We start from the raw sequence: 26780 nt of genomic DNA on the forward strand, positions 1-26780 counted from the left end.
GATGAATAAATTTTGAAACAAGAAATATCAAAACGTCAAGACACAGAAAGCTGGGAATTTTCAGACAAAATACAACCTCAACATCTCCGAACAAAAAAACCTTGACATCTCATGACAAAAAATCTGAATATCAGAACATTCTTGAAGATCTCGGATAAAAAAGTTTTTAAATTTGGTCTCAAAATCTCGAGCTAACCATAGAAGTCTCTAGATAAAAAAATCTCAAGATGAACAATTTTGGGATAAAAAAATTTCTAAACATAAAATGACGAAATCTCAAGACAAAAAAACTTTAAAATCTTGAAACCAAAAAAATCTCAAAATCAGCAGACAAAAAAACCTTGACATCTCAATACTCACTGAGAAACCTTAAAATACCGAAAATAAAAAAAAATCTTGAAACCTACAGACCAAAAATCTCAAAATCTGGAGATGAGAAAATCAGATTTTCAGAAGGGCTTGTTTTTCAATTTAAAAAATTTTTCACCATAAAAATGTTGTTTTTTTTCAAAATTCTCATTCGACAGCCGATGAAGTTACGAAGCTTTCAATTCGAGATAATGGTCGAATTAATAATCCAAACTCAAAAATAAATCCAATTTTGAGCGAACCAGTCAACCAATCGTCAATTCGCACATTCTGACTATTCTTAGACACAGGAAACCCTCATTTGAACGTACCATAAACCCACGAAATGAATGTACACTCGGCTATGGCGATCACTAACACAGCTATACCGCCTCCGTAAACGTCCATCAAAGTTAGCACGTAGTTTCCACCCTGTAAAATGCAACAAAATACAGTCTCGAAATAACTTTTCTTTAGGTACTTTTGGTCTCGAGTAAAGGTTTAATTTGTAACTATATAGAGATAGACTTACATTGGTGACGCACGTCAAACCAATAGCATAGGAGACAATGGCCGTGCATATGCAAAATGCCAATTTATTGTTACGCAGCACAGCGAATTCGTCTGATAAACTGGTCAGCACGTTTTCCAATAACGCGAACTGTAAGAAGAAAACAAGCAAACCGAATTAGAAAATCGTTAAAATGTATGCTACGCGAAAAGGTTACGGCGAATCAAACGACTACGCTATATTTTTGTAGCTTAAAAATTAATCCACAGTGGGCAAATAAATGTCAATTTTTAAAAGGACATTACGATAAATCGTAGGGAGAATTTTCATTGAAAAAAAAATCGTGAATCAAGTTCAAGGAACTATTTTTTGCTTCTATCAAATCTAACTACATAAAAGTGAATTAGTTTGCCGAACGTAGACCCCGAAGGGGCTAAGTTATCTTTCAAAACTCACCTCGCTATCGAGTCCTAAAATGAACAGCATCAAAAAGAACAGCACCGACCACAGCTGAGGAAATGGAAGACGCAGTAAAGCCTCCGGATACGCGACGAAAGCCAACCCAGGTCCGTCTTTCACTACGTGATGAATCGGCACGTTTAAATCGTGAGCCATCGCTCCCAATATGGAAAAAGTCACGATACCGGATATCATACTGGTAATCGTATCCATCACACTGACCACCAAAGCGTCCCTGCGCAAACAAAGTAAGTGATTAAAGCAACCATTGTCGATGATCTAAGATGTTAAAATTTTCTATGTAAATATCATCTCGTGTAGGTACCTGTACACATTATTTCTAAAATCGTTATAACTACTGTACATGATTAAGCCACCCATAGATACGCTGAGTGAAAAAAACATCTGACCAGCTGCCGCTTGCCAAACCTGCCAACAAATACACCAAGTATTATTATACGAGTACATCTGAAGAATTTTACGTCTTTTTGTACATTATGGGCCATTATTGATGCAAATAAATTGCCTCTAGAGAAGGGCATCAGGGTTTCATTATTCCCAAGTGAAACGCTCGAGTGATTTGGATTCGATCTCAACAAAAACAGCATCATTGAAATTGATAGAGCCTCCCTTCAATTGACCAAGTGGGCTGAAATTTGGTATACACATTTTTTGGGCTCAAAATGTTTCCCTTCTCGAACAGCATTTTTTTTTTTTTTTTTGTATTCATGTGTCTGAAAATTTTTTTTCCAAGTCCAACATTTTGAAGGAAGAAAATTACAAAGTTTGATAAAAATGGAAAAAAACCAGGATTTTAGCAATTTTGTCCAAAAAATATGTGAATTTTTCAAGCAATTTGGCAAAAAACATGAGTTTTTTTCACAAACTAAAAAAAATCTCTTTTTTAGTCTTTATGGCAGTGTAACCAAAAAACAGGAATTTTAATGGCAGTCTTGGCAAAAAATTTGGAAATTTTGGAAAAAATAGAACTTTTAAAACAGCTACAAAAAATTATACTTTTGGATATTTTGAAAAAAATGAAAGAATTTTTCAGCGATTTAGGCAAAGATGAGGATCTCTTGGCAATTCAGGCAAATAAAAAAAAATTAGAATTCTAAAAAAAGGGGGCTTTTTTCGGCAAATTTAGCAAAAACACTATTTTTTTGAAATTCTGAGAAAAAATAAGACTGCTTGACAAATTTTGACGAGAAATAGGACTGTTAGGCAATTTTGGCAAAAAACGACTGACCAACAAAGTCAAAAAACTGCATTTTTTTTTTGGTTATTTGGACATAAAACAGGATTTCCTAGAAATTTTGACAAAAAAATAACGCTTTTCAGACAATTTTGAAAATAAAAATTACAAAAAAAAACAATTTTAACAAAAATTAGGACTTTTTGGCAAATTTTGGTGAAAAAAATTGACTTTCTGTCCAATTTTGGAGAAAATGATAGGTACTTTTTGACAATTTAGAAACGATTAGAACTTTCTCGCAATTTTGGCAAAAAAATGATACCTTCTGACAATTTTATGATAAGGTGAAAACTGGACTTTTTTGGAAATTTCAACAGAAACCCTCAGAATCACGTGATTTTGACAACAAAAGGAGACTCATTATGACAATTTTGAAAAAATAAATAAAATGTTTAAAATTAAGCTTTTTTCAAAAGCACAATTTTCAGAATTTTTTCCAAATTTGTGAGCTATAATATTAAAAAATTGAACAAACTTCAAGAAGCATACATTTTTAATGACATTTAAAACTATGAAAAATTCGTGATTGAATTCTCAAAACCATGATTTTGTTTGAGAATTCAATCACGAACTCCATGCATGGGGTTTGGAACTCCCAAATTTGGTCAAAATGTAAAAAAAATATGAAATATCGTGTGAACATATCATTTTATATGATTTCGAAAACGCTGAATACGAAAATAAGTATGCTCATTTTTTTAAAATTTCACCTTTTCAAAGTCTTTTCCCATTAGCCTTCACAATTTCCTAAAAATTGAAAAAAATCGAGTGACATAAAATTATTTTTTTAGTTACCAATTTTGGCTTTATTTCAGTCATTTACGTTATGAAGTCAACTGATGATGGGTTTAAGTCATTTCAGAGCTCCCAGCGACTTTTTGAAAATTCTGATGCCTCCAGCAGATTTTTGAAACTTCTGTTTTTCAAAAAAAGACCACAAAAACTGTCCCCATCAACTTTAAATTTTCGGCTTTCCAACTCCATTTCATGAAATTTCTACAAAATTTCAAGTTTCAAACATCTACTGGAGGCTCCAAGAATATTTAAAAAGTCGTTGGAAACTCTAAAATGACTTAAACCCTCCATCAGTCGACTTGATAACGTGTTTAAATTAGAATGCGGCGTGAATTTCGGATTTCCAACTTGATTTGAAATTTTTAAAAATTTACTGGAGGCTCCAGAATTTTCAAAAAGTGGCTGGAGAATCTGAAATAACTTAAACCGACCATCAGTCGACTTGATAACGTGTTTAAATTAGAGTGTGGCGTGAATTTCGGATTTCCAACTTCATTTGAAAGTTTCAAAAATCTACTGGAGGCTCCAGAATTTTCAAAAAGTTGCTGGAGGCTCTAAAATGACTCAAAGCCCACCATCAGTTGACTTGATAACGTGTTTAAATTAAAGTGCGGCGTGAATTTTGGATTTCCAACTTCATTTGAAAGTTTCAAAAATCTACTGGAGGCTCCAGAATTTTCAAAAAGTCGCTGAAAGCTCTGAAATGACTTAAACCCACCATCAGTCGACTTCATAACGTATTTAAATTAAAGTGCGGCGTGAATTTCGGATTTCCAACTTCATTTGAAAATTTCAAAAATTTACTGGAGGCTCCAGAATTTTCAAAAAGTTGTTGGAGGCTCTGAAATGACTTAAACCCACCATCAGTCGACTTGATAACGTGTTTAAATTAGAGTGCAGCGTGAATTTCGGATTTCCAACTAGATTTGAAAGTTTCAAAAATCTACTGGAGGCTCCAGAATTTTCAAAAAGTCGCTGGAGAATCTGAAATAACTTAAACCCACCATCAGTCGACTTGATAACGTGTTTAAATTAGAGTGCGGCGTGAATTTCGGATTTCCAACTTCATTTGATAGTTTCAAAAATCTACTGGAGGCTCCAGAATTTTCAAAAAGTTGCTGGAGGCTCTAAAATGACTCAAAGCCCACCATCAGTTGACTTGATAACGTGTTTAAATTAAAGTGCGGCGTGAATTTTGGATTTCCAACTTCATTTGAAAGTTTCAAAAATCTACTGGAGGCTCCAGAATTTTCAAAAAGTCGCTGAAAGCTCTGAAATGACTTAAACCCACCATCAGTCGACTTCATAACGTATTTAAATTAAAGTGCGGCGTGAATTTCGGATTTCCAACTTCATTTGAAAATTTCAAAAATTTACTGGAGGCTCCAGAATTTTCAAAAAGTTGTTGGAGGCTCTGAAATGACTTAAACCCACCATCAGTCGACTTGATAACGTGTTTAAATTAGAGTGCAGCGTGAATTTCGGATTTCCAACTAGATTTGAAAGTTTCAAAAATCTACTGGAGGCTCCAGAATTTTCAAAAAGTCGCTGGAGAATCTGAAATAACTTAAACCCACCATCAGTCGACTTGATAACGTGTTTAAATTAGAGTGCGGCGTGAATTTCGGATTTCCAACTTCATTTGATAGTTTCAAAAATCTACTGGAGGCTCCAGAATTTTCAAAAAGTCGCTGGAGAATCTGAAATAACTTAAACCCACCAGCAGTCGATTTGATGACGTATTTAACTTGGAGTGTGACGTGAATTTCGGATTTCCAACTTCATTTGAAAGTTTCAAAAATCTACTGGAGGCTCCAGAATTTTCAAAAAGTTGCTGGAGAATCTGAAATGACTTAAACCCACCATCAGTCGACTTCATAACGTATTTAACTTAGAGTGTGGCGTGAATTTTGGATTTCCAACTTCATTTGAAAGTTTCAAAAATCTACTGGAGGCTCCAGAATTTTCAAAAAGTCGCTGGAGGCTCTGAAATGACTTAAACCCACCAGCAGTCGACTTGATAATGTGTTTAAATAAGAGTGCAGCGTGAATTTCGGATTTCCAACTTCATTTGAAAGTTTCAAAAATCTACTGGAGGCTCCAGAATTATCAAAAAGTCGCTGGAGGCTCTGAAATGACTTAAACCCATCAGCAGTCGACTTGATAACGTGTTTAAATTAGAGTGCGGCGTGAATTTCGGGTTTCCGACTTAATTTGAAAGTTTCAAAAATCTACTGGAAACTCCAGAATTATCAAAAAGTCGCTGGAGGCTCTGAAATGACTTAAACCCATCATCAGTCGACTTGATAACGTGTTTAAATTAGAGTGCAGCGTGAATTTTGGATTTCCAACTTGATTTGAAAGTTTCAAAAATCTACTGGAGGCTCCAGAATTTTCAAAAAGTTGCTGGAGAATCTAAAATAACTTAAACCCACCAGCAGTCGACTTGATAACGTGTTTAAATTAGAGTGCAGCGTGAATTTTGGATTTCCAACTTGATTTGAAAGTTTCAAAAATCTACTGGAGGCTCCAGAATTTTCAAAAAGTTGCTGGAGAATCTAAAATAACTTAAACCCACCAGCAGTCGATTTGATAACGTGTTTAAATTAGAGTGCAGCGTGAATTTCGGATTTCCAACTTGATTTGAAAGTTTCAAAAATTTCCTGGAGGCTCCAGAATTTTAAAAAAGTCGCTGGAGGCTCTGAAATGACTTAAACCCACCATCATTCGACTTAATAACGTGTTTAAATTAGAGTGCAGCGTGAATATCGGGTTTCCGACTTCATTTGAAAGTTTCAAAAATCTGCTGGAAGCTCCAGAACTGCTCAAAACGGTTTGAAACCGTTTCCAATCGATTTGGCATGTCGAAAATAGGGTGTATTCCAAATTTCATCTTTTCAAGTCAATTTGGTGAAATTTTGATTTTTTTCTCATTTTTGACCTGAATCTGATTTTTTAAAATTCACCAAAAATCAAAAATTTTGGCTGATGATAAATTTTTGAATGCTTTTTCAGTCTAGATTTGTCTAGTTCAAAAATGTTTACAAGTAAGACCAACTTGTTTTAGGCAAGTAGGCCTTAAAATATTCCTTTCGATGTCCCCTACACGAAAAAAATTGTTCCAGGAGATCGGCGAAGGGGAGGGGGTGCAATCACTCCTATCGGCATATTCCATACTAAAACTCTCGAAAAAAAGGTCATTAAAATTGAATAAAAAATAATGCATTCAATACCTGTATATCGAGTAACTTGCCCCATTCTGGATACAAAAAATAGATAACTCCGGTCATGGCGCCTTCCTGCATCAGCCCAGTCACCAGAAGCGTGAATAAAATGCAATAAGGAAAAGTAGCCGCAAAATAAACCACCTGAAATCATCATTTTAAAAATTAAACACATCATTGAAAAATGATCAAACTCATCTTTGTACAATAATTCTATACGTAGAAAAATCGATAGATAAATTGCCGAATCGTATAGGAACAAATGAAAATTTCAGCATTGGTTAATTTGTAAAACAAAGCTACGCTGTGCGATGTCAATTCTCAAATATTTAAGCCATTATATGGCACTGTGGCACGTAGCCCTGCTCGTAATTACGACGCTAGTCGCTGGTACAATAAATTAACAGTCGGTAAAAGCTGCTCTGCTCCGAATACTCATACAGCACACAGCACACAGCACCAGAGACAGACTACACAACTCGTGGCAAAAATTACCATATCAAATGGTATTTCGCTCGTTATTAAAATAGCCCGTTGGCTTTTGGCGAAATTACCGAAATTTCCGTTTGAAAGCAGAAAACTGCTGCAAGCTGGCAACTACGACTACGATGAGTAGGGTATGTCTCTCGTTACACTATACGTAATACCTATACCTATACCAGCGTATATGGTATGTAATGTACTTACTTTTCCCGAAGTCTTTATTCCTTTCACAAGACACAGAACGACTATTACCCACGAGATCAATAAACACATCGACAGGTCGAATTTTATCGTTCCTATTTCTTCGATTCCGCTCGATAAATTTAGAACACGTTTTCTGCACAAAACAACCAAACACACCGTGAATAAATTATTTAAATAAAAAAGCCAGCAAAGTTTTCTTTTTCGCTCTGCCTTAACATTTTGTCCAGGAGGGATCTGGAGCTAAAGCTAAAGCAGAGAGAGAGAAAGAGAGTAGAAAAAAAACTTGGAATTTGTCGATAAATTCGATACGATGGCGGTGGCGGCGGCTTCGGCGTTAAAATAAAACAGGAGAGAAAAGACCATCGGCGTGGTGAGGCTTTTCGCACAATTCGTGTCGGAAAATATGAAAAATTATACTTATAATCTTTACAACAACGAGAGAGAATACGCAGCCATGAGCCAATGGTGGTGACGAGGGTATATCTTTACAAAAGGAGCAGTTTCGAAGGAAACTTGATGGGTATCGCGCCTCTCTCTCGTTCTTTCATTTTATATTACGTAGGTATTCTGCTGTGTCTTTCTGTATGTAGGGATGACAGAAAAAACTTATTATCGATTCATAACGACAAAATGATACGTGTTCGAATAGGCTATCGTATAGCCGCCGTCGTCGTCGCCGCCGTCATCGTAGGACACGAAAGCACGAGCCTCCGCATTTCGTCTGGCGAACGAACGTGCCAGCGAGCAATTAAAAACACCGTCATACTATTTTAATTGTTTCGCTGATTTTCTTTTTCGTTTCGCGCTTCGACGAACCGCAACAAAAAATCATTGCGTAGGATAGGCTGATGGTGGATAGCTTTAACTATCTATAGAGTTGAGTAACTGAAAAAGCGAAACAGCAAAAGGGTCAAAGGGGGGGGGGGTATATGCTTCAGGTACTTGTAAAAACTTTGATCATCATGTGTTCGAACTTACTCCCAATATTGTAAGCTGGCAGTTTCTTTGTTTGAATTATTCACATAGTCGAACGTATTAGTAACGTTATTTCCGAAGCTCGTGCTGTTCTCCTGGAAATTAAAGCAAAAAAAAAAAAAAAAAGTCAGCGTGGAGTTAATTTTTTGGTAGTTTTTCTGGAGTACCTATTGTTTCAGCTCGTGGCCACTATTCAAATACATTAGGTAAATATCGTATTGTAATTGAACTCTTGTTCTGCTCCTTCACTTCAGCTCTCCACCACAATCAACCAAATTCAATGTAGGAAAAGTATAAACGTGAACTGATCTAATTAGATCTTATCAAACAGATCTAGTTAATTTCCTGATCTGAACGAATGACAGAATATCTTCCTAGGATGAAATGGTTAGATCTGATCAACCCTCTTTGGACGAATTTGATCAAATCAGCTCTGATTGAATCTGATCTAATATGATCTTATTTGATCGGATCTGATCAGATTAGCTCAAATCAAATGTAATCTAGTCAGATTACTCTGATCAAATCAAATATCATTAGATAAGCTCGAATCGAATCTGATCTAATTAGATAAGCTCTGATTAAAGCTGGTCTAATCAGATCAGATCAGATGATTGCAACATATTCTCTAAATTTAATTTGACCAGATCAACTACAATTAAATCCATTTGGATCATACCACTGTTCTGATTGAACGTCATTTTACTAGATAAGCTATTACTAAATCTGATCTGATCAAGTCAGCTCTGATTGAATCAGATCTAATCTAGGTAATTATATTAGCTCGGATCAAATCTAACCTGGTTATGTAACTCTGATCAAATCAGATCAGCTCTGATCTAATCTTATCAAATCAGATCAGCTCTGATCAAATCAAATCAACTCTAATCAAATATGATCTCATTATAACAACTCTGATAAAATCTGATTCATTTTTTTAATAATCTGATCTAATTAGATAAACTCTCCTTAAAGCTGGTCTAATCAGATCAAATCAGATCAAGACATTCTCTGGATTAATCCTAATTTGATTAAAATCAACTCTTCATTAAATCTAATTTGATCAAATCACAGCTCTGATCAAATCTGATCCGATTAGATAAGCAATCTGATCTGATCTGATCTGATCAGATCAGGTCAGCTATGACTGAATTTGATCAAATCTGATCAGATGAGCTTGGATCGAATCTAATCTGGTCATATAGCTCTGATCAAATCAAATGAACTCTGATTAAATTGAATCTGATCTAATTACTAGATGAGCTTTATTACTTAAAGCTGGTTGTGGTTCCATCAGATCAGATCTGCATACTATCTGGAATCTAGATTAAACTTAATTTGGTCAGATTGAGTCTGATTAACTCTGATCGGATCAGATCATCTCTGATTAAATTCAATCAGATTTGATCAGCTCTGACTGAATTTGATCTAATCTGACCAGTTAAGCTTTGATCATAATATATAATCTCAGGGCCATATAACTCAGATGAAATCAGATCAGCTCTGATCAAATCTTATCTAATAGATAAGCGCTGATTATAAAGCCAATCTAATCAGATCAGATTGCAACATTCTCTGAATTAAAGTTGATTTGATCTGATCGACTCTTATTAAATGTAATTTAATCTGATCACAGCTCTGATTAAACGTGATCTGATTAGATAAGATATGATTAAATCTGATGTATGAGCTCGGATTGAATCTAATCTAGTCATTACGTACTACATTTAACTCTGATCAAATCAGAGCAGTTCTGATCGAATCTAATCTAATCAAATTTACCTTGATCAAATATTATCTCATTAGATCAGCTCTGTACAATCTCCGTAAAGCTGATCTAATTCAAATCAGATCAGATCGAGGATTCTACTTCATTTGATCAGATCAGCTCTAATTGAATCTGATCGGATCAAATCAGCTCTGATTAAATAGGCTATGATTAATAATATGGTCCAATCAGATCGGATGTGATCAAATCTAGACATTCACCGGATTAAATTTAATTTGATCAGATTGACTCTAATTAAACGTGATTGGATCAGATCACCTCTGATCGAACATGAGTCGATTAGATAAGCTGTAATTAAATCTAATCTGGTCAGATCACTTTGATTGAATCTGATCAATTCTGATCAAATTAGATCAGCTTTGATCAAATCAAATTAGTTCTGACCAAACTTGATCTCATCAGATCAGCTCTGATCAAATCTGATCTCCTTAAATCTGATCAAATCACATCAGATCAGATCAGATCGGTACATTCTCTGGATTAAACTTAATCTGATCAGCTTAGCTATGATCGAATCTGATCTAAAATTCGATGAGTTATGATTAAACCTGGTCGGATTGAATCAGCTCTGATCGAATCTGATATAATTAGATAAGCTATGATTAAATCTGATCTAATCAGATCAGTCCTGGTCCTCTGGACATTCCCTATGATCAAACTTCATCTGATCAGATCGGTTCTGATTGAATCCGGCCCGATCGAATTTGCTCTAATTAAATCTGATCTGATCAAAATCAGATTACATCAAATCTCATCAGATATTATTTATATTTTCTGAATCAAATTCAATCAGATCAGATGATCTAATCAAAATTTCAATCACATTGGGCCCAGAAAACGTTCGAATTTCATCTGATTTAATCAAATCTCATCAAACATAGATTATTGTCTGAATCAGCCTGGTCAGATTGTATCACACAGGCCAGAATTGGTTTGATCAGACCTTTTCAGATTAGTTTTATTAGATTATGTAGATCAGGTTAAATCTGGACATTCTTCGGATACAATTTAATCTGACCAAAACTGACCCGATCCAAACTTTTATCGAATTGGATCTAGAGGAAAATAGCAAGATTTTTGGGCCTTTGGGTGATTTTTGGAAAAAAGTGAGATTTTTTGGCAATTTTACCAAAATGCGAAATTTTTTGTAAATTTTTTTTAAAAGGGCAAAATTTTTACAATTAACAGAAATCAGGACTTTTTGGCAGTTATTGACCAGAAAGCGAGTTTTTTGGGTCTTGGGGTGATTTTGTAATTTTTGGAGATTTTTTTAGCAATTGAACAAAAAAGCAAAAATTTTTATGAATTTCTGACAAAAAAAATTGACAATTTTAACGGTAAGCAGCACTTTTTTTTAGCAATATTGTTGGCAAAAATCAAGATTTTTTAGTTTTTCAGCAATTTTTTGAAAAAAGTGAGATTTTTTTGATAATTTTACCAAAAAGCGGAATTTTTTGTCAAATTTTTTTTAAAAAAAGCGAAATTGTGACTATCAACAGAAAACAGGACTTTTTGGTAGTAACCTATTGTCCAAAAAGCGAGATTTTTGGGCCTTGAGGTGATTTTTAGAAAAAAATGATTTTTTTTTGCAATTTCACCAAAAAGCAAGGATTTTTATAAATTTTTGGAAAACAAAAAAAAGTTGATAATTTCAACAGTAGGTATATAAGCAGGACTTTTTTGCAATTATTGACCAAAAACCGTGATTTTTTGGCCTTGTCGTAATTTTTGGAAAAAAAGAGATTGTTTTAATTTTGCCAAAAAGTGAGAATATCTGTTCAATTAATTAAAAAAAAAAAAAAAAAAAAAAAACAAGACTTTGACGATCTCAACAGAAATTAGGACTTTTTTTTGGCAATTATTGGACAAAAATAATTTTTTCCGCAATTTTTGTCGAAACAGCGAAATTTTTTTGCTAAAAAACAAGACCTTCATATTGAGATTTTTTGAAATTCTTGTTACAACTTTTGGCAACTTTTAGAAAGAAACGAAATTTTTTTTGGAAATTTTGACAAAATGCGAAATTTTTTGCTCATTTTTGACAAAAAGTGACACTTTTTTCAAACTTGTTGGTCTCAAGAGCGAGACTCCTTTCAACTTTTTGGTAAAAGACCGAGCTATGAACTGAGGATATGGAAAAAATCCTAAATTTCTTATTGAACTTCAGCATCTGAAAGTTTTGTTACTGAGGTTTGAGTACACATGCTCTCTCGATCTAGTTTATCATGCCCAGACTGGATCAGGCCAATTTGATCAGAACTGATCGGATCACATCAGATCCGGAAATTCTTATTGCCTGCATTCAAATTGATGTGGTGAGATCTAGTTAAATTTGCTGATCACATTGAAGTTTTTCCAACTTGAATGGAACACACTTCAGAGTTCAGATGCTGTGCCAATCTTTCAGCCGGACACTAGTACTACGTTAGCTCAATCTCCCTCTCCCCTCCACATATCAGGAAAAAAACATCCAGTACCACAGATGAGATCATTGATGAGCAATGAAATGACCATAATATACTTACAAATAGCATATTATACTAGAAGGTGGACATTACCTCAGCCTTGTTGGTCATCGAACGGACATAGCATGTGGACATATTGGCCCAGGCCGGATCGCAGATACTCCACGGCACGACGCTGCTAACCGATGCGACCATGTAGTAAATAGTATAGGACATAATTACGTTGTAGTAAATACAAACGATCAGCGAAACGGTAACCATGGCGACACCAACTCCTGTCCGTAATATAAAAAGAAACAATATATTCGACGTACATTCCTTTAAAAGTTCTGTTGTTAAAAAGAAGAAAAAAAAACACAAAATTTCTTCAACCACCACCAACACTAACACCAATCACCTCGCATCTCCTCTCATCACTACCATATACCTACGCCACGGTGACATTTTCATAAATTGTAGATACGAGTAATAATAAATTATCCACGCCAATTAAATCGATTTTCTCAAACCGCGCCGGCTGCTGATGCCGAATACCTTCACACGTACCTACAATACATACAACAATCGGGTTAATAAACCGTAATCGATAAAATTTCAATTTCAACAATTACCCAACCCTTTGAAACCTGATACCTAATTAATAAACGGCGCGCATCCATTTTCATTAATTATTGATCTTATTTTATAGTGTCGTACCTACCTACCGTGTAATATACGCATAGGTAGGTATAGGATAGGTAAGCAGGCGAAAGGCAGACTCCCTCATCGCCATCGCCTTCATCGCTTTTCCTTTCTGTAAGTTATTTACGCAGACGATATACCTTTATTTAAAACCTTTTCATTTATTCGCCATCGCTATAGGCATTGTTAAACTTGGCGTGATACCGTAACGGCTAATATAAGGTAGGCCTAATGTCGAGCAATTTTTGCAACCAGCCATAAAAGGAAAAAGTGTACGTATACTGGGTAAATATTGAACTTTCTAATCGAGACCCCTTATTTTCGGCCGGCCGGCGTACATTATTTTCATAATGTCGACTAATTTTTAGCCTATTTATACTATACATATACAAAATAGCTGCCTAAATAATAAATTGGATATACCTTAACACGTGATCCAGGACGTCGAACTCGAACCGATCATAACTTTTTCTAGCCTGTATCTATATATTAAGTAGCCAAGATGCGTGACAAAATATGGTAATCGTGGTTGTATAATTTTAAATAAATTTATCCACCCTTATAATGAGCTAGAAAATTTATCCAAAGGTTAAGTAAACTAAATTTGTTAGAAAAAATGTGCTAAAAGATAAAATCAGAAATATTTTCTTATAGGCATGGTCGAGACGAATATTTCAAATCATTGAAAATTTATCAAATAATTTAATTGTAGGTCCTCTATTGGGTTGCATTTGAAAAAAAAGACTTTTCTCTATGAAAAAAATTGCGATTCGAATGACGATTCGTGAATTTTTTCGAATCAGAATCCTTTCAAAATGGGATTCGAATCGTTTCACGAGTCATATTTTTATCAAATCGCCAAAAAAACGATTCGAATTTCCGGTGATTCATCTCGACCTTGGTTGTAGTTCCTTTTATGGCAATTTTTTCTAAAACTATAAAATTCAAAAATCCGCTAAATACTCCAGAATTGCTTAAAATCATCATTGATTAATTCAGGCGGTCAAAATTCAGCTTTGTAGGTACCTTTATTTGATCACATAACGTTTTTTTTTTTCATATAAAAAGCGAGCCAAGCAATTTTTTTAAAATACCAATGGCAGTGTATTTTTGGTGACCCTTTCGATTTCTCTGTGTTCAGTTCAACATTTTCCTACCAATTGGGACAATATTTCAGGCAAACACAATTCAGTACGTGGATTGGTTGTCAAAAAAATTCAGATTCAATCAAAAATCATACTCGAGTTGTTCAGTTGAAATTCACTCTCTATCGATGGATTCAGCCTCATATTAGAGCAGATGGGCAGGTTTTTGTCAAACAATTCAAATTTCTCATCATAATGACCAACTTTGCTTGGTTATTCAGAAATGTTAAAATTTTCAAAAATTTCAAAGTTGAGATTTTTTTGAAAGCTCAATGTTCAAAATCTTACCACATTTTGGAGTTACCTACTCGTATTATTTAAAAAATTGCAAAAATCCAGGAAACAGACAATTTCCTGCTATTTCGAAAAAGCTGAATGGCTGAATGCGAATATCAACTTTTTAAAAATTCGACCCCTAATCCCCCCTCCCTCCTCTCACTAACCCATCTCCTGAAAATTGAAATAATCATGTGAGGAATAATCAGGGCTCGTACTCAATTTTTTTCAAAAAAAAAGTAATTTTAGCAACCAAAAACGCTCTAAAAAGTAACCAAGAAAAGTGACACGACCAGTGGCGTAGCCAGGATTTTCTCAGGGAGGGGGCAAAACCAGATTTTTAGGCATGAAAAATCTAAATGAAGGGTAATTTTTTGGAAATGTATTGTGATGAGTGGTGATGTCATGAAAATGAAGGCAAAATTACTGCTCGAGCGAAGCGAGAGCGAAAATTTTTAGAAGAAATGGGTCCAAACAACGAAAAAACGTCCATTTTTGCATGTTTTCTTTCAAATTTTCGCTCGCAAGGGGGGGGCATGGCCCCCTTCGCCCCCCCCTTGGCTACGCCACTGGACACGACTAATGAAGAAAAAAATCACATAAAAAAACGGAACCTTTACATGCAAACTGAAATGTTCTGGTTTTTGATTTTGAAAAGTTGAACCAGTTACTTTGAAACTTTTTGATGAAAAAGCGAGATTTTTTTACAATTAGCGAGGCTTTTGTATTTGAAAAAAGTAAGACTTCGACATTTTTTGCAAAAAATGGCAATTTTTACCAATTGTGTTAAAAAGTAAGAATTTTTTTATACAATTTTAATTGACAAAAAAAACATACTTTTTGGCAATTTCTGGCAAAAAGTGAGGCTTTTGGATAGTTGTCGAAAAAAAGTAAACGTCCTAAGCAATCGTGCTAAACAGAAAAAAAAAAATTCAATGAGTAAAAATTTGACAATTATGGCTAAAAATGAGCATTTTGGCAATATTTGGCCAAAAGTACATTTTTGGTATTTTTTTTTTCTAAAAGTGATTTTCTTTGCATTTTTTTAGGTAGCAGAACGACATTTTTTTTGTAATAAATTGTAGACACTTTTTGGGAAAAAAGAATTACTAAAAAGCTAAAACTTTGCAATTGGTAACAAAAAACAAGACTTTTGAAAAATTTTGTAATCTGAAAATTGGAGACTTTTCTTAAATTTTTTTGGTTAAAAAGCAGGTTTTTTGTTTTTTTTTTTTTGGGGGGGGGGGAGAAGGGAGACTTTGAGAAATTAAAAAAAATACTGATTGGAATTTTTTGCGAAAAAACTATTAATTTTCAACAAGAAAATAGACTAAGTATTTGGCAATTTTAGCAAAATGTGAGTCTTTCAAGGGGATCAAATTGAGCGGAGATCTTCATTTGAAAATGAAAATCATTCAAAAAAAATGTTGGCACCAGAGGTGCTCGGGTCATTCCATGTCAATTCGACCAAAAAAATGCATTTTGAAAGTCATGTCTTTCGATTTCGCTCAAATTTTTTCACAATATCTACCTACCTGGTAAGTAATAAAATAACCCCGCAATCAGTTTGGTCCCAGCCCCCTCAGGGAGCGGGGGGGGGGGGCTTCCATTATTTTCACATTGTCTCGAGGTACTCAACTTCAACAGCACATTCCTTCAAAACTATGATACTTTATTCAAAACCGATTTCGGAGTTCGAAAGGGTATTGAAATTTGAACTTTTTAAGCATTTTGAAATTTTCAAAATTTAAAAGTTGAACTTTCAATGAAAGTTAAAATTTTAAAATGGCGCTGTTAGTGGGAGCTACCATTCAAAATTTTGAAAAAATTTCCATATATATACCTTTTGCTGTTTTTTTGAAATACTCAAGTTTCAAGATGGGATCTCTTGAGAGAGGCGCAGCACCCCCACCCCCTCATTTTGGGCAAAACTTTCAAAAAAAAATCTGGGGCATGTGATATATCGAATTGTATGTTTTTGGTATAAAGCAAGAATATGACGTTAGATTTTCGATTGGGTCCCATCCACGGCCCCCAGCACCTCCCCAAATGGGGTAAAAGTTCAAAATATGTTTTTTTTCGTGCGACACATCAATTTGTATGTTTTCGGTGACGCTGAACACGAATATGACGTCAGATTTTTGATTGGACACATCCACGGCCTCCGGTACCTCCCCAAGGGGGATAACCTGAAAAAAATGGTTTCAATCGTGTGACACATGAAATAGTGTGTTTTCGATATCGCTGAACACGAATATATATAGCCTTAGTTTTTCAAATTGACCTCACCCATGGCTCCCAGAACCTCCCCCAATTGGTAAAAGTCCAAAAAATCAGTTGGAGGCCGTGGATGGGGTCCAACCAAAAATCTGACGTCATATTCGTGTTCAGCGTCACCAAAAACATACTATTTGATGTGTCACACAAAAAAAAACATATTTCGAACTTTTACCCCATTTGGGGAGGTGCTGAGGGCCGTGGATGGGGTTCAATCAAAAATCTAACGTCATATTCGTGTTCAGCGTTATCAAAAACATACAATTCGATATATCACATGCCCCAGATTTTTTTTGAAAGTTTTGCCCAAAATTGGTGGATGGGGGTGCTCCCCTTCTATCAAGAGATCCCATCTTGAAACTTGAATATTTCGAAAAAGGATCAAAAGTTACTTCTATGGAGATTTTTTCAGAATTTTAAATGGTAGCTCCCACTTACAGCGCTATTTTGAAATTGGAACTTTCAATTTAAAAGTTCAACTTTCAAATTTTGAAAATTTCAAAACACTTAAAAAGTTCAAAATTCAATACTCTTTTGAACTGTGAAATCAGTTTTGATCAAAGTATCATAGGTTTGGAGGAATGCGCTGCTGAAGTTGAGTACCTTGAGATAATGTGAAAATAATGGAAGCCCCCCACACGACCCCTGAGGGGGCTGGGACCAAACTGATTGCGGGGTTCTTACTTACTGGGTGGGTAGATATTGTAAAAAAAATTTGAGCGAAACCGAAAGACATAACTTTCAAAATCGCCTTTTTTTGGTCGAATTGACATGGAATGACCCGTTTCCCATTTTTTTTTTTTTTACAGGAATCCCATTTAAAAAAATTAAACAATTCTGGAGTTCCCAATCCCAAAAACGAGCTCAGCCATGCTTGAAAACTGTGTCCAAGTGTCCCATTTTCAATAGATTGAAAAATGCCCGCCAATGTCCCATCTTTGACCATTTGAAAAATGAGCCCAATGACTGAAAAATATGCTCAAAAGTATGATTTCTAACTGCTTGAAAAAGGTGCTCTTGTTCGCATTTTTGAGGGTTCGAAAAAATATGATGAAAATTGGGCCAACAATTCCATCGATCATGAAAACTTGAATTTCGATTTTTCTGAAATTCTTACACGGTCCACAGCATGAAACCTCAACTCGATCAAATACTCTAAATTTTTCATCCCAAATTCGTCGTTTTTTCGCGACTATTGGAATCCGGCATACACTCTTGTTCGCCTCATACACTAACGAAATATCGTCAATCTCTCTTTCAAAAATATCCGTCCTCGTCAGTGGAATTCGCGCTAAACGAACTGATCAACTTACCCTGAGCAATCGGACAACAATTCCACAACGCCAACGGTCCAACACCTGCGAACTGTCCGATGGCTAATTCGAGAAAATACATGGGTTTTCCGGCCAACGCCAACATGATCAGATACGGAATGAGGAACGCTCCTGCGAAACAGAATAAACGCAAAACCAACCAAGTCAGTATACGAGTACAATTAACGCCGACAACATAACAGCAGCAATCGGGAAATTCGTTACGACACAGAAATTTAATAAAATCACCGGGCGATAATCTTTTTAGACAGCAGCCCATTTAAGCGTTACACGTCTATGATAATGGAATTTTATTTTAACACCAACAAGGTTACCTAGCAGTTACCACCTGTCCCAGTAACTTAGCATCTCCGGCTCCGGCTTCGTCTCCGCAGTCAGCGCACAGCAACACAATCTACCACCGTGTACCTTTCAAAATATCATCTCCGTATCCTCCTTCCAACATCCCCCTCCCTCCGAAACGGCGTCGATGCGGTAAAAGCGTGGCATAGGGGTCGTGGGGCCCGGCGGCGTCATCGCGGTGCAAAACGTGTAAGTGAAAATCAGTTCAAGGTTCGGTCCAAGTGGCAAGCGCAAGGCGCAACGTCCACGTCCGTCTCCTCTAATCACACAGGAAATGGAGAAATTTTTAAATTTTCTCGTCTTTTTTCTCGCGCCTTTTCCAACTCGGCAGCAGCATCGTCATCATCGCCGCTGTCTCTTCGCACGTTTTCTCTATCTTTTCGCCTTATTCGCTGCCCGTATATACACTCGTACTATACGAGTACAAACCGATTATGGATTTTTCCAACGCCGGCCGACTCGACTCCCTCTCGTCGCCTTTCTGCGTCACGCATCCTCCACCGGAGCCTATAAATATTCGCGTTAACGACGCTCATCCCGCTCGCCTCGCTCGCTCTAGTCTAACTCGCGCTTCCAAATTACCGAAATGGGCCAATAAATAAAACTTAGACGGTACGAAAACGAAAGAGAAACAGAGATGCAAAACATCTACCGATTGCGTCCGCGTGTCTGCACTCCACGCCATGTACCATACCGCGATGCCGATGCCGAAGCGTGAAGTTCACTGAAAAAAATGCCCAGCTTTCCTATAGTATGAACTTTTCGTCGCCGTCGCGACCTTTTCGAACACTTGTACTCTTTAACCGCTAAACGAGTAACTCTTCGAATTAAAAGCATTTTCAAATCTTCCATATTGTACCAGCAGAGTGCGGGGTTCCCGAGAGGGGGGCACAGGGAGCAGTACAAAGACCGGCAAAATAGGAATTTTTGAAAGCTTTTGCCCTCACTTTGCGTGGGAAAGTATCATTTTCATGCCTCTCGAAATACAAATCTTCAAGAGCTTTTGCCTTCACTGGGGCCTGTTCTCTTTTTTTTCAAAATCAACATCCTAAAATTTTTTTTCTTTCAAATTTTACAATTTTAAACAACCAAAATTGAAAACACCAATGGTTGAGAAAGACACTATATCAATCAGTGGGTGTTTTCAGACCCAAGTGAGGACCTGTGGTTGAGACAAACACTGTGGGAGTTTCAAATTCAATATTTCCAAGAATTTCAAAAAACCAACAAGAAACCTACTCCACTTTGTGGCCAAAATCAAACAATCAGAAAAACATAATTTTTCTAAACCTTTTCAAAATTTTTATTTGTACCCTCAAACATCTTTCATGAAAACCTAAAATGAATGCTGAACTAGACAGAATACTGAAATGAACTGAGCTGAATGCTGAATGCTGAACTGGACAGAATACTGAACAGAACTGAACTGAATATTGAAATTTTATTTTCTTTTCTTAATATTTAATTAATTTATTAATTCATCATTCATTCATTCAGTTCAGTCAGCCAGTCTTTCCAGCTTACAGTCTTTTTGTCTTTTTGTCTATTCGTCTTTTCACCTTTTTGTCCTTTCTTCTTTTCCATGTAGCACTGACGATCTCGTCAGTGGCCTCCACAAAAGTATCGACATGATTGGAACATTATCCACAAAGGGGTTAATAATCTAACTATGTTTTAGTACAATAATTCATTAAAAATTAAGACCACGAGTATTTTCAAAATTTATGACGGAAGTGCTGATGGTTGTCATTGCTGTCTACAATTCTATCTACAATAATCTGCAAGACTTCAATATATTGTACTAGAATGATTTATCAACCTATTTTGGATATAATCTTACAAAATTTACTGATGATACAACAGCTCTACTAGAAATTAATGAAGGTGTTGATAGTGATCCGGGTGATCACATTCAGGGCATTAAAAATAAGTTGATAGCTTGGTTTTCAGTAAATAAAATTATATTAAATTTAAATAAAACACATTTTTTGGGAGTTGGGAAGATACCTCCCTCTATAACTGAAAATTACAGGATACTTGAATCAACTAAATTTTTAGGAGTTGTAATAGATTCTGACTTGACATGGAATAACCAAGTTGACCATTTAATCAAAAAACTCTCCACCTATACCTATTTGATAAGACAACTCTGAGAAATTACATACTCCCATACTTTAAAAATCGCATACTTTGGCCTATTTCACTCTAATCTGAGCTATGGAATAGCACTTGGGGGGAGGGGGTAATCACAGCCTACTCCATTGTGTTCTTCTAATACAGTGGAGTCTTGATAACTCAAACTCCATTAACTCGAAAACTCTGATAACTTGAAGCAAAGTCTGTTTCCTTTCAACTCTCCATAAGACTCAATGTAAAATTCACTTCTTTACCTCGAAATAAAAAGTCACAAAAACTCCAATAACTCGAAGTAAAATGTTTGAAAAAGACAAGAAAAAATCTCTGTAAGTTGAACTTTGCCAACGTTTTGCCTCTATAACTCGAATTTCTAGTTGAAAACACTAGTAAATTTTGAATCTCATTGATATAAAACTCTTTCACATTCACATATCTGTTATCTTCAATGGTACCTATTGTACAATCTCATTCCATAATTTAATTTTTTCGATCTATTCTCACAGGTTTGTGATAGGTACTAAAGCCCGGAACGATGTCGTTAGCGATGTAGTTATAACAGCTATCGCATCGTTTAAAAGCGATACCCGTCAGTAATCGGTATCGCCAAATAAAACCCAAACCTGTTAGTTGTTACAATCACTTTTCATAAAACGATTATTTCAGTATCGATTATGCATCGGCACAGAAATCCTTATCTGTTGCATGAATATATGAATGGTTGCGCACGCTTATATGAGCGCGGGGGTGTGTGTGTGTGTGAGTCATATTCAAAAGCGTTAGCGATGGCGATACCAAAAGCGATACTAACGACATCGCTTCAAATAAACTTGTTAGAAAGCGATGTGAATAATTCGCTGATAAGAAAAACCTGTTACTAACAGTATTGTTAACAGTTTTGAAGCGATGTCGTTGTAACGACTAACGACATCGTTCCGGGCTTTAATAGGTACCTAGTAGAGCTGAAAATGGTTACGCTACTCGTTAATCGGTATCGGGGTAAAACACTGGCTGAACCCGCTACAGCAGGTAACGAGTTGAGTTGGATACCAGATAGTATCATATAGCGAGAACGACACAGTTTTATTGGCACTTGTACAGTGTGAGTCATAACACACATCACAACACTTGTCACACCACTTGTCACACAATGCCGCTCCCCCCACTGACTTGTAATCATCTACCCCATGACAATTGGGCGTGGTTTATGATGTCACGCTGGTACACCTGCTGCGCATTCAACTCGCTACCCGTTATAATGTGAACCTGTGTGACATTTTTTCAACTCTCTACCCACTACTAGCGAGTAGTGAGAATTTACAATACGGGTACAGTAGTTACCCACTGTCAGGGAGTACCGTTTTCAGCTCTGGTACCTATCCATTGTAAGAATACATATTTATTCATCTGACACTCATCTAATTCAAAACTTTGCAAACTCGAAGTATACCAAAAATTGACCTCTATAACTTGAACTTCGATAACTCGAAAACTCCGATAACTCGCAGTTAGAGCCCTGCGCCGCCGCGCCGCGCCGCCGCCGCCACCGATTTTTCAAACATTTTTCAAGCCGCCGCCGCCGTTTCAAAAATTACTTCAGCCGCCGCAGCCGCCGCCGAGTAATCTGCTCGGCTGAGCCGGCTCAATTCACTCAATCAGCAAATTTCAGGAGGATTTTTCGAATATTTTGACTTTTTCAAAAACAAAAATCAAAACTTTTCGTCATTAAAAACAGCCAATCTTTTCAGCTCGGAAAAAATTGGTATTTTCATTTGAGAAGTTGAATTTGATTTTGCTTTCCAATTTTTATTTTGGGGTAATTTTAAAATTTACGAAAAATTACCCCAAAATTTCAACTTTGTAGCCGGCTAAGCCGCCGCCGAGCAAAATTTTGGCAGCCGCCAAGACCTTCGGCTGGAATCGGCTCCGCCGCCAGCCACAGTGCTGCGCGTACTGTAGCCGCCGCCGATCATTTCGCTGTCAGCGCAGGGCTCTACTCGCAGTCAACTCCTTCTCCCTTCAGCTTCGAGTTATCAAGACTCCACTATACAAAAAAGAGTTCTAAGAATGATGTTTCAAAAACATCCAAGAGAATCCTGTAAACCAGTCTTTATTGAAAATAACATACTGCCAGCTCCATGTGAGTACATTCTTCAACTATATGCACTATGATGATTGATAAATAATGGAATAATGAATCTCAAGGTACCTTCTCATACATATGAAACACAATTTAGAAATTAGGCTATAAGTGAAAATTTAAGAACAAAAATTATGCAATATAACATTGATTTCATGGCCTCAAAAATTTATAACAAAATACCACAGGAACTAAAAATATATGTAGCATGAGAAAACCTTTTTAAAAATGAACTCAAATATTGGTTACAGAGATATGCGTTCTACAATGTTGAAGAAATGTTGCAGCTAGATTAATAAGTTGTTTTCTTACTGTAATTTTCATAATTTGTGTTGTTTTAAAAAAAAAATTATGCTTTTTCATTCCAAACTTTCTATTGATCTCACAAAAGAGTATTTTACTGTGTTTTCTTGAGCTGTATTTTTTATAATCTGTTTTTTTGTGGTTTTGTGTGTTTTTTTTCCTCTGGCTGTACTATATGTTAATGTTATTCAAATTTATGAATCTAGTTTATTGACATTGTAAATACAGCTGAAGCTGTCTACTGCTATAAATGATTTGAATATGAATTTGAAAGTTGTCTTGCCGATCCAAAGTTGATGTCGACTATAAGATCAACAAAAGCATCTACAAAATTTTGATCTTGTATAGTTACTTTTGTCGATCTTATAATATTGACATCAACTTTGGCCTTCGACAAGACGACCTCAATTTTGATATCAATTATACATAAGATCTACAAAAGTATCTAGAAGATGTCATCATCAAGCAGATACTACTGTAGATCTTGTAATCGACATCAACCATCTTGATGTTCAATATCAATTATACATAAGATCTACAAAAGTATCTAGAAGATGTCATCATCAAGCAGATGCTACTGTAGATCTTGTCATGAAGGGCAATAAAATCTGCGACCACTATTCTATTGTAAGCGCACCCAGATTTATTGGTTCATTTAATATCAACCCTTAGGTTGGCTAAGAGCACTATTCACTTGGTAAGTGAACCTAACACAATCCCAAGGGAGGACCTATCTGTCAAGCAGATTCGCGAATGTCTGGCGAACTACCGCCTCGCCATTCGCTTTTCGGTAAATAAAAAAAACTTAAGCACTGCCAGAGTACTGTTAGAACTCATATATTTGAAGAATAAAACAACAAATCATATGAGGTAAAACAAAGAAAAGAAAAGGCAAAAAAACGAAATACAAAAAGCAAACAAAAATAAACAGAGCTGGACTAAGGTCCCCGGGATTATCCCGTCGACACCCTACCAATCCTATACCCCTAGGTATCGGGCACGAGAATAGCCTAGAGACAGGAGCACCCTCACTCCATACCTACCTACCAAAGTAAGTAGGTATCAGGTTGTAATACCTAAGCTGTAGCTAATGGCTAGGTATTACGTGAGCTGTACATGCCACCAGTAGGCGCATATACAGACTAAATTTAAAACACCAAGAGCTCTCGCGTCGTAAGCTATAGAAATAGCCTACGAGTCCCTACCTAACAACGTCCCTATACATGCCGTAGCAGATAGGTACGCGGTCTGTTAGGTAGGTGCACGGCTTGCAAAAGAAGCAAAAACTATTTTTACGTTTCTAGGGAGGTAATCTACTACATTATCTCCCTCTCGCTAATCGCTCGGTGGACAAATTAGCGATTCTCTCCCTAATAAACGTAAAATATTTTATGGAACTGGGGAGATGATGTGATTTTCAACCATTTTGAGTTATTTCCCGAGCGAAGTGAGGGAAATAAACCTCAAAATTCATTGAAGATCACATTATCTCCCTAGTTGCATAATATACTATTATTTCCTCTAGAGGAAATAAAAACGTACTTTTTCTCCCCTTACAGTCATTGACATCAACCATCTTGATGAGGAAGTTGATGTCAATCATAAGATCTATAAAATATCTTTAGAAATTTCGAAGTGATGCTGACACATTTATTGATCTCTGAGTTACGTAACAACACAATAAGAAAAATTTTCCAAGTCCAGAATAAAATGGACTGAATATTCTTCAAGACCTCTCTGGACTACAGCAGCAATGGTCTAGAGGTTAGAGCATATGACAGAAGCGAGCAGGACAGTGGCAATCTAGGTTTAATCCTCACCCAGGGCAAGTTTTTTTCTTAAAAAAAATTTTTTAGGAAGGAATATTCTTGAGATTAATTTTATTTGAATAAAAAAATAGTTTTGGGCACATTTCGCACATTTTCAATCAAAATTTGCCACTTTTACACTCAAACATTACACCAATGTTGAGACCTCTTGTAAAGTCAAAAATGAAGGGCGACGACAGTCGATTTTGATATCAACTTCTCACTCGTCATGTATCGACATAGGTGTCTACAAATTAATGTCGTGTCGACAAGTGACGGATTAGTGATCTCAACTTATCCATTGTCTCCATCGACTTTGGCATCGCTTGTGCTGAGTGGGTTTTGTCTTGTCATCTTTTTGTCTTCTTTTAGTCCTGTTTTGCCAAATTTGCTTCAACTTTTTTGCCAAATGTCAAAAATTTGCAAAAATTTCTTCTTTATTTTTTAACAAAAATTTTCCAAAGCTTTAAATTTTCAACTAATTTGGGGGGGGGGGGAATTCAATTTTTTTAGCTTATTGTTAAACTTGCAAAAACTTCTTTTTTCATTGTCAAAATTACTCACCTACCTAAAAATTCGTTCACCACGTTTTTTTTTCAAAATCACTCAAAAGTCCCGAGTTTGTGATGCCATTTTTAGTCAGAATTGCCAGAAATATGTGCTGATTTTTTGGCCTACTTGCGAACAGGTATTTTTTTCAAATTGGCCAACGTTACCCAAAACACTTGTTTTACAAAACTTGCAAACAAGTTCAGTTTTTTATGCCATTTTTGGCCCAAATTGCCAAACACTCGGATATTCAACCAAAGTTGCAAACGGCTGAGGAAAAAATTTCTGCTTTTCTTGATAAACTTTTGTTCTGCTTTTCATTCCAATTTTTAGTCAAAATTGCTTTGAAAAAAAAATGTAAAAATTCTTTCTGTTTTGCCAAAATTACAGAAAAATCTGGGTTTGAGAATCTGTTTTCAACAAAAATTCCCAAAATATTTACTTTTCTGCCACATAAAACAAAAATGTCCTGATGTTTTGCCTTTGCAAAAAATATGCAAACATTTGGAGAATTGACGATTTTGCGAAAAGTCTGGCTTTTTAGCAAAGTCCAATTTTCAGCCTGTTTTTTGTCAAAATTGTCAAAAAATGCTTCTTTTACATTAAACGTGCAAAAAGTTTGTTTTTTATTGTGCCATTTGCTGCTAAAATTGACAAAATGTTCTGATTTTTTGCCAATTTTGCATAAAAAAACGTCCAAGAAATTTGATTTTTCATTTTATTTATTTATTTTTTTGGTTTTAAACAAAATCGCAAACAAAACCAGTTCTTATACGCTTTTTTTGGTTAAAAATTGCTAAAAATTACTGCACAAGAAACATATCCATTATCCATGTCAAAATTCTCACCGTAAAAAGTACTTTGATTTTCTACCAAGTTTGCAAAACAGGGCAAAAACTTCCACTTTTCCAATAAAACTTGTGGAAAAGTCCCTATTTTTGTCTCAATTTTGCCAAAATTGCCATAAACAATTGCTTTTTTGTCAAATTGCAAACAATATTCCTGATTTCAGTCCTATTTATTTCTCCCAACACCACCAAAGAAAAAAAAACCCTAGGCCCTCGTTTGATTGTCAAAATTACAAGAAAGTCCAATTTCTAATTTTTCTTTTGTCAAGATTGCCAAAAAGTCCTGCTTTTTTCTGGAACTGGGCCATTTTCCCCTAAAACAGGTTAGGTACGGGTTGAAGCGAAAAACTAGAATTTTTTCAAAAATTTTCCCTCTTTTAGGACCCGTAGACCTATCTCCCTTCGAAGGGCACCTCTGAAAATGAACAATTTGCTG

The 26780-nt window shown here is 35.8% G+C and overlaps 1 protein-coding gene across 1 annotated transcript in view; it reads right to left on the reverse strand.

Moving 5' to 3' along the window:
- LOC135845639 (sodium-dependent proline transporter-like) overlaps positions 1–26780 on the reverse strand; it is a 121533-nt gene that overhangs the window by 20067 nt on the left and 74686 nt on the right. The window contains exons 4-12 of the mRNA XM_065364337.1: positions 18201–18332; positions 12602–12783; positions 8258–8349; positions 7280–7412; positions 6602–6736; positions 1644–1747; positions 1316–1553; positions 881–1009; positions 681–780 (exon numbers count right to left, since the gene is read on the reverse strand). Coding sequence (XP_065220409.1) covers positions 681–780; positions 881–1009; positions 1316–1553; positions 1644–1747; positions 6602–6736; positions 7280–7412; positions 8258–8349; positions 12602–12783; positions 18201–18332 — 1245 coding nt within the window. The remainder of the gene's footprint in view (positions 1–680; positions 781–880; positions 1010–1315; positions 1554–1643; positions 1748–6601; positions 6737–7279; positions 7413–8257; positions 8350–12601; positions 12784–18200; positions 18333–26780) is intronic.

Source organism: Planococcus citri, chromosome 4, assembly GCF_950023065.1.
Source record: "Planococcus citri chromosome 4, ihPlaCitr1.1, whole genome shotgun sequence".
Classification (NCBI taxonomy): domain Eukaryota; kingdom Metazoa; phylum Arthropoda; class Insecta; order Hemiptera; family Pseudococcidae; genus Planococcus; species Planococcus citri.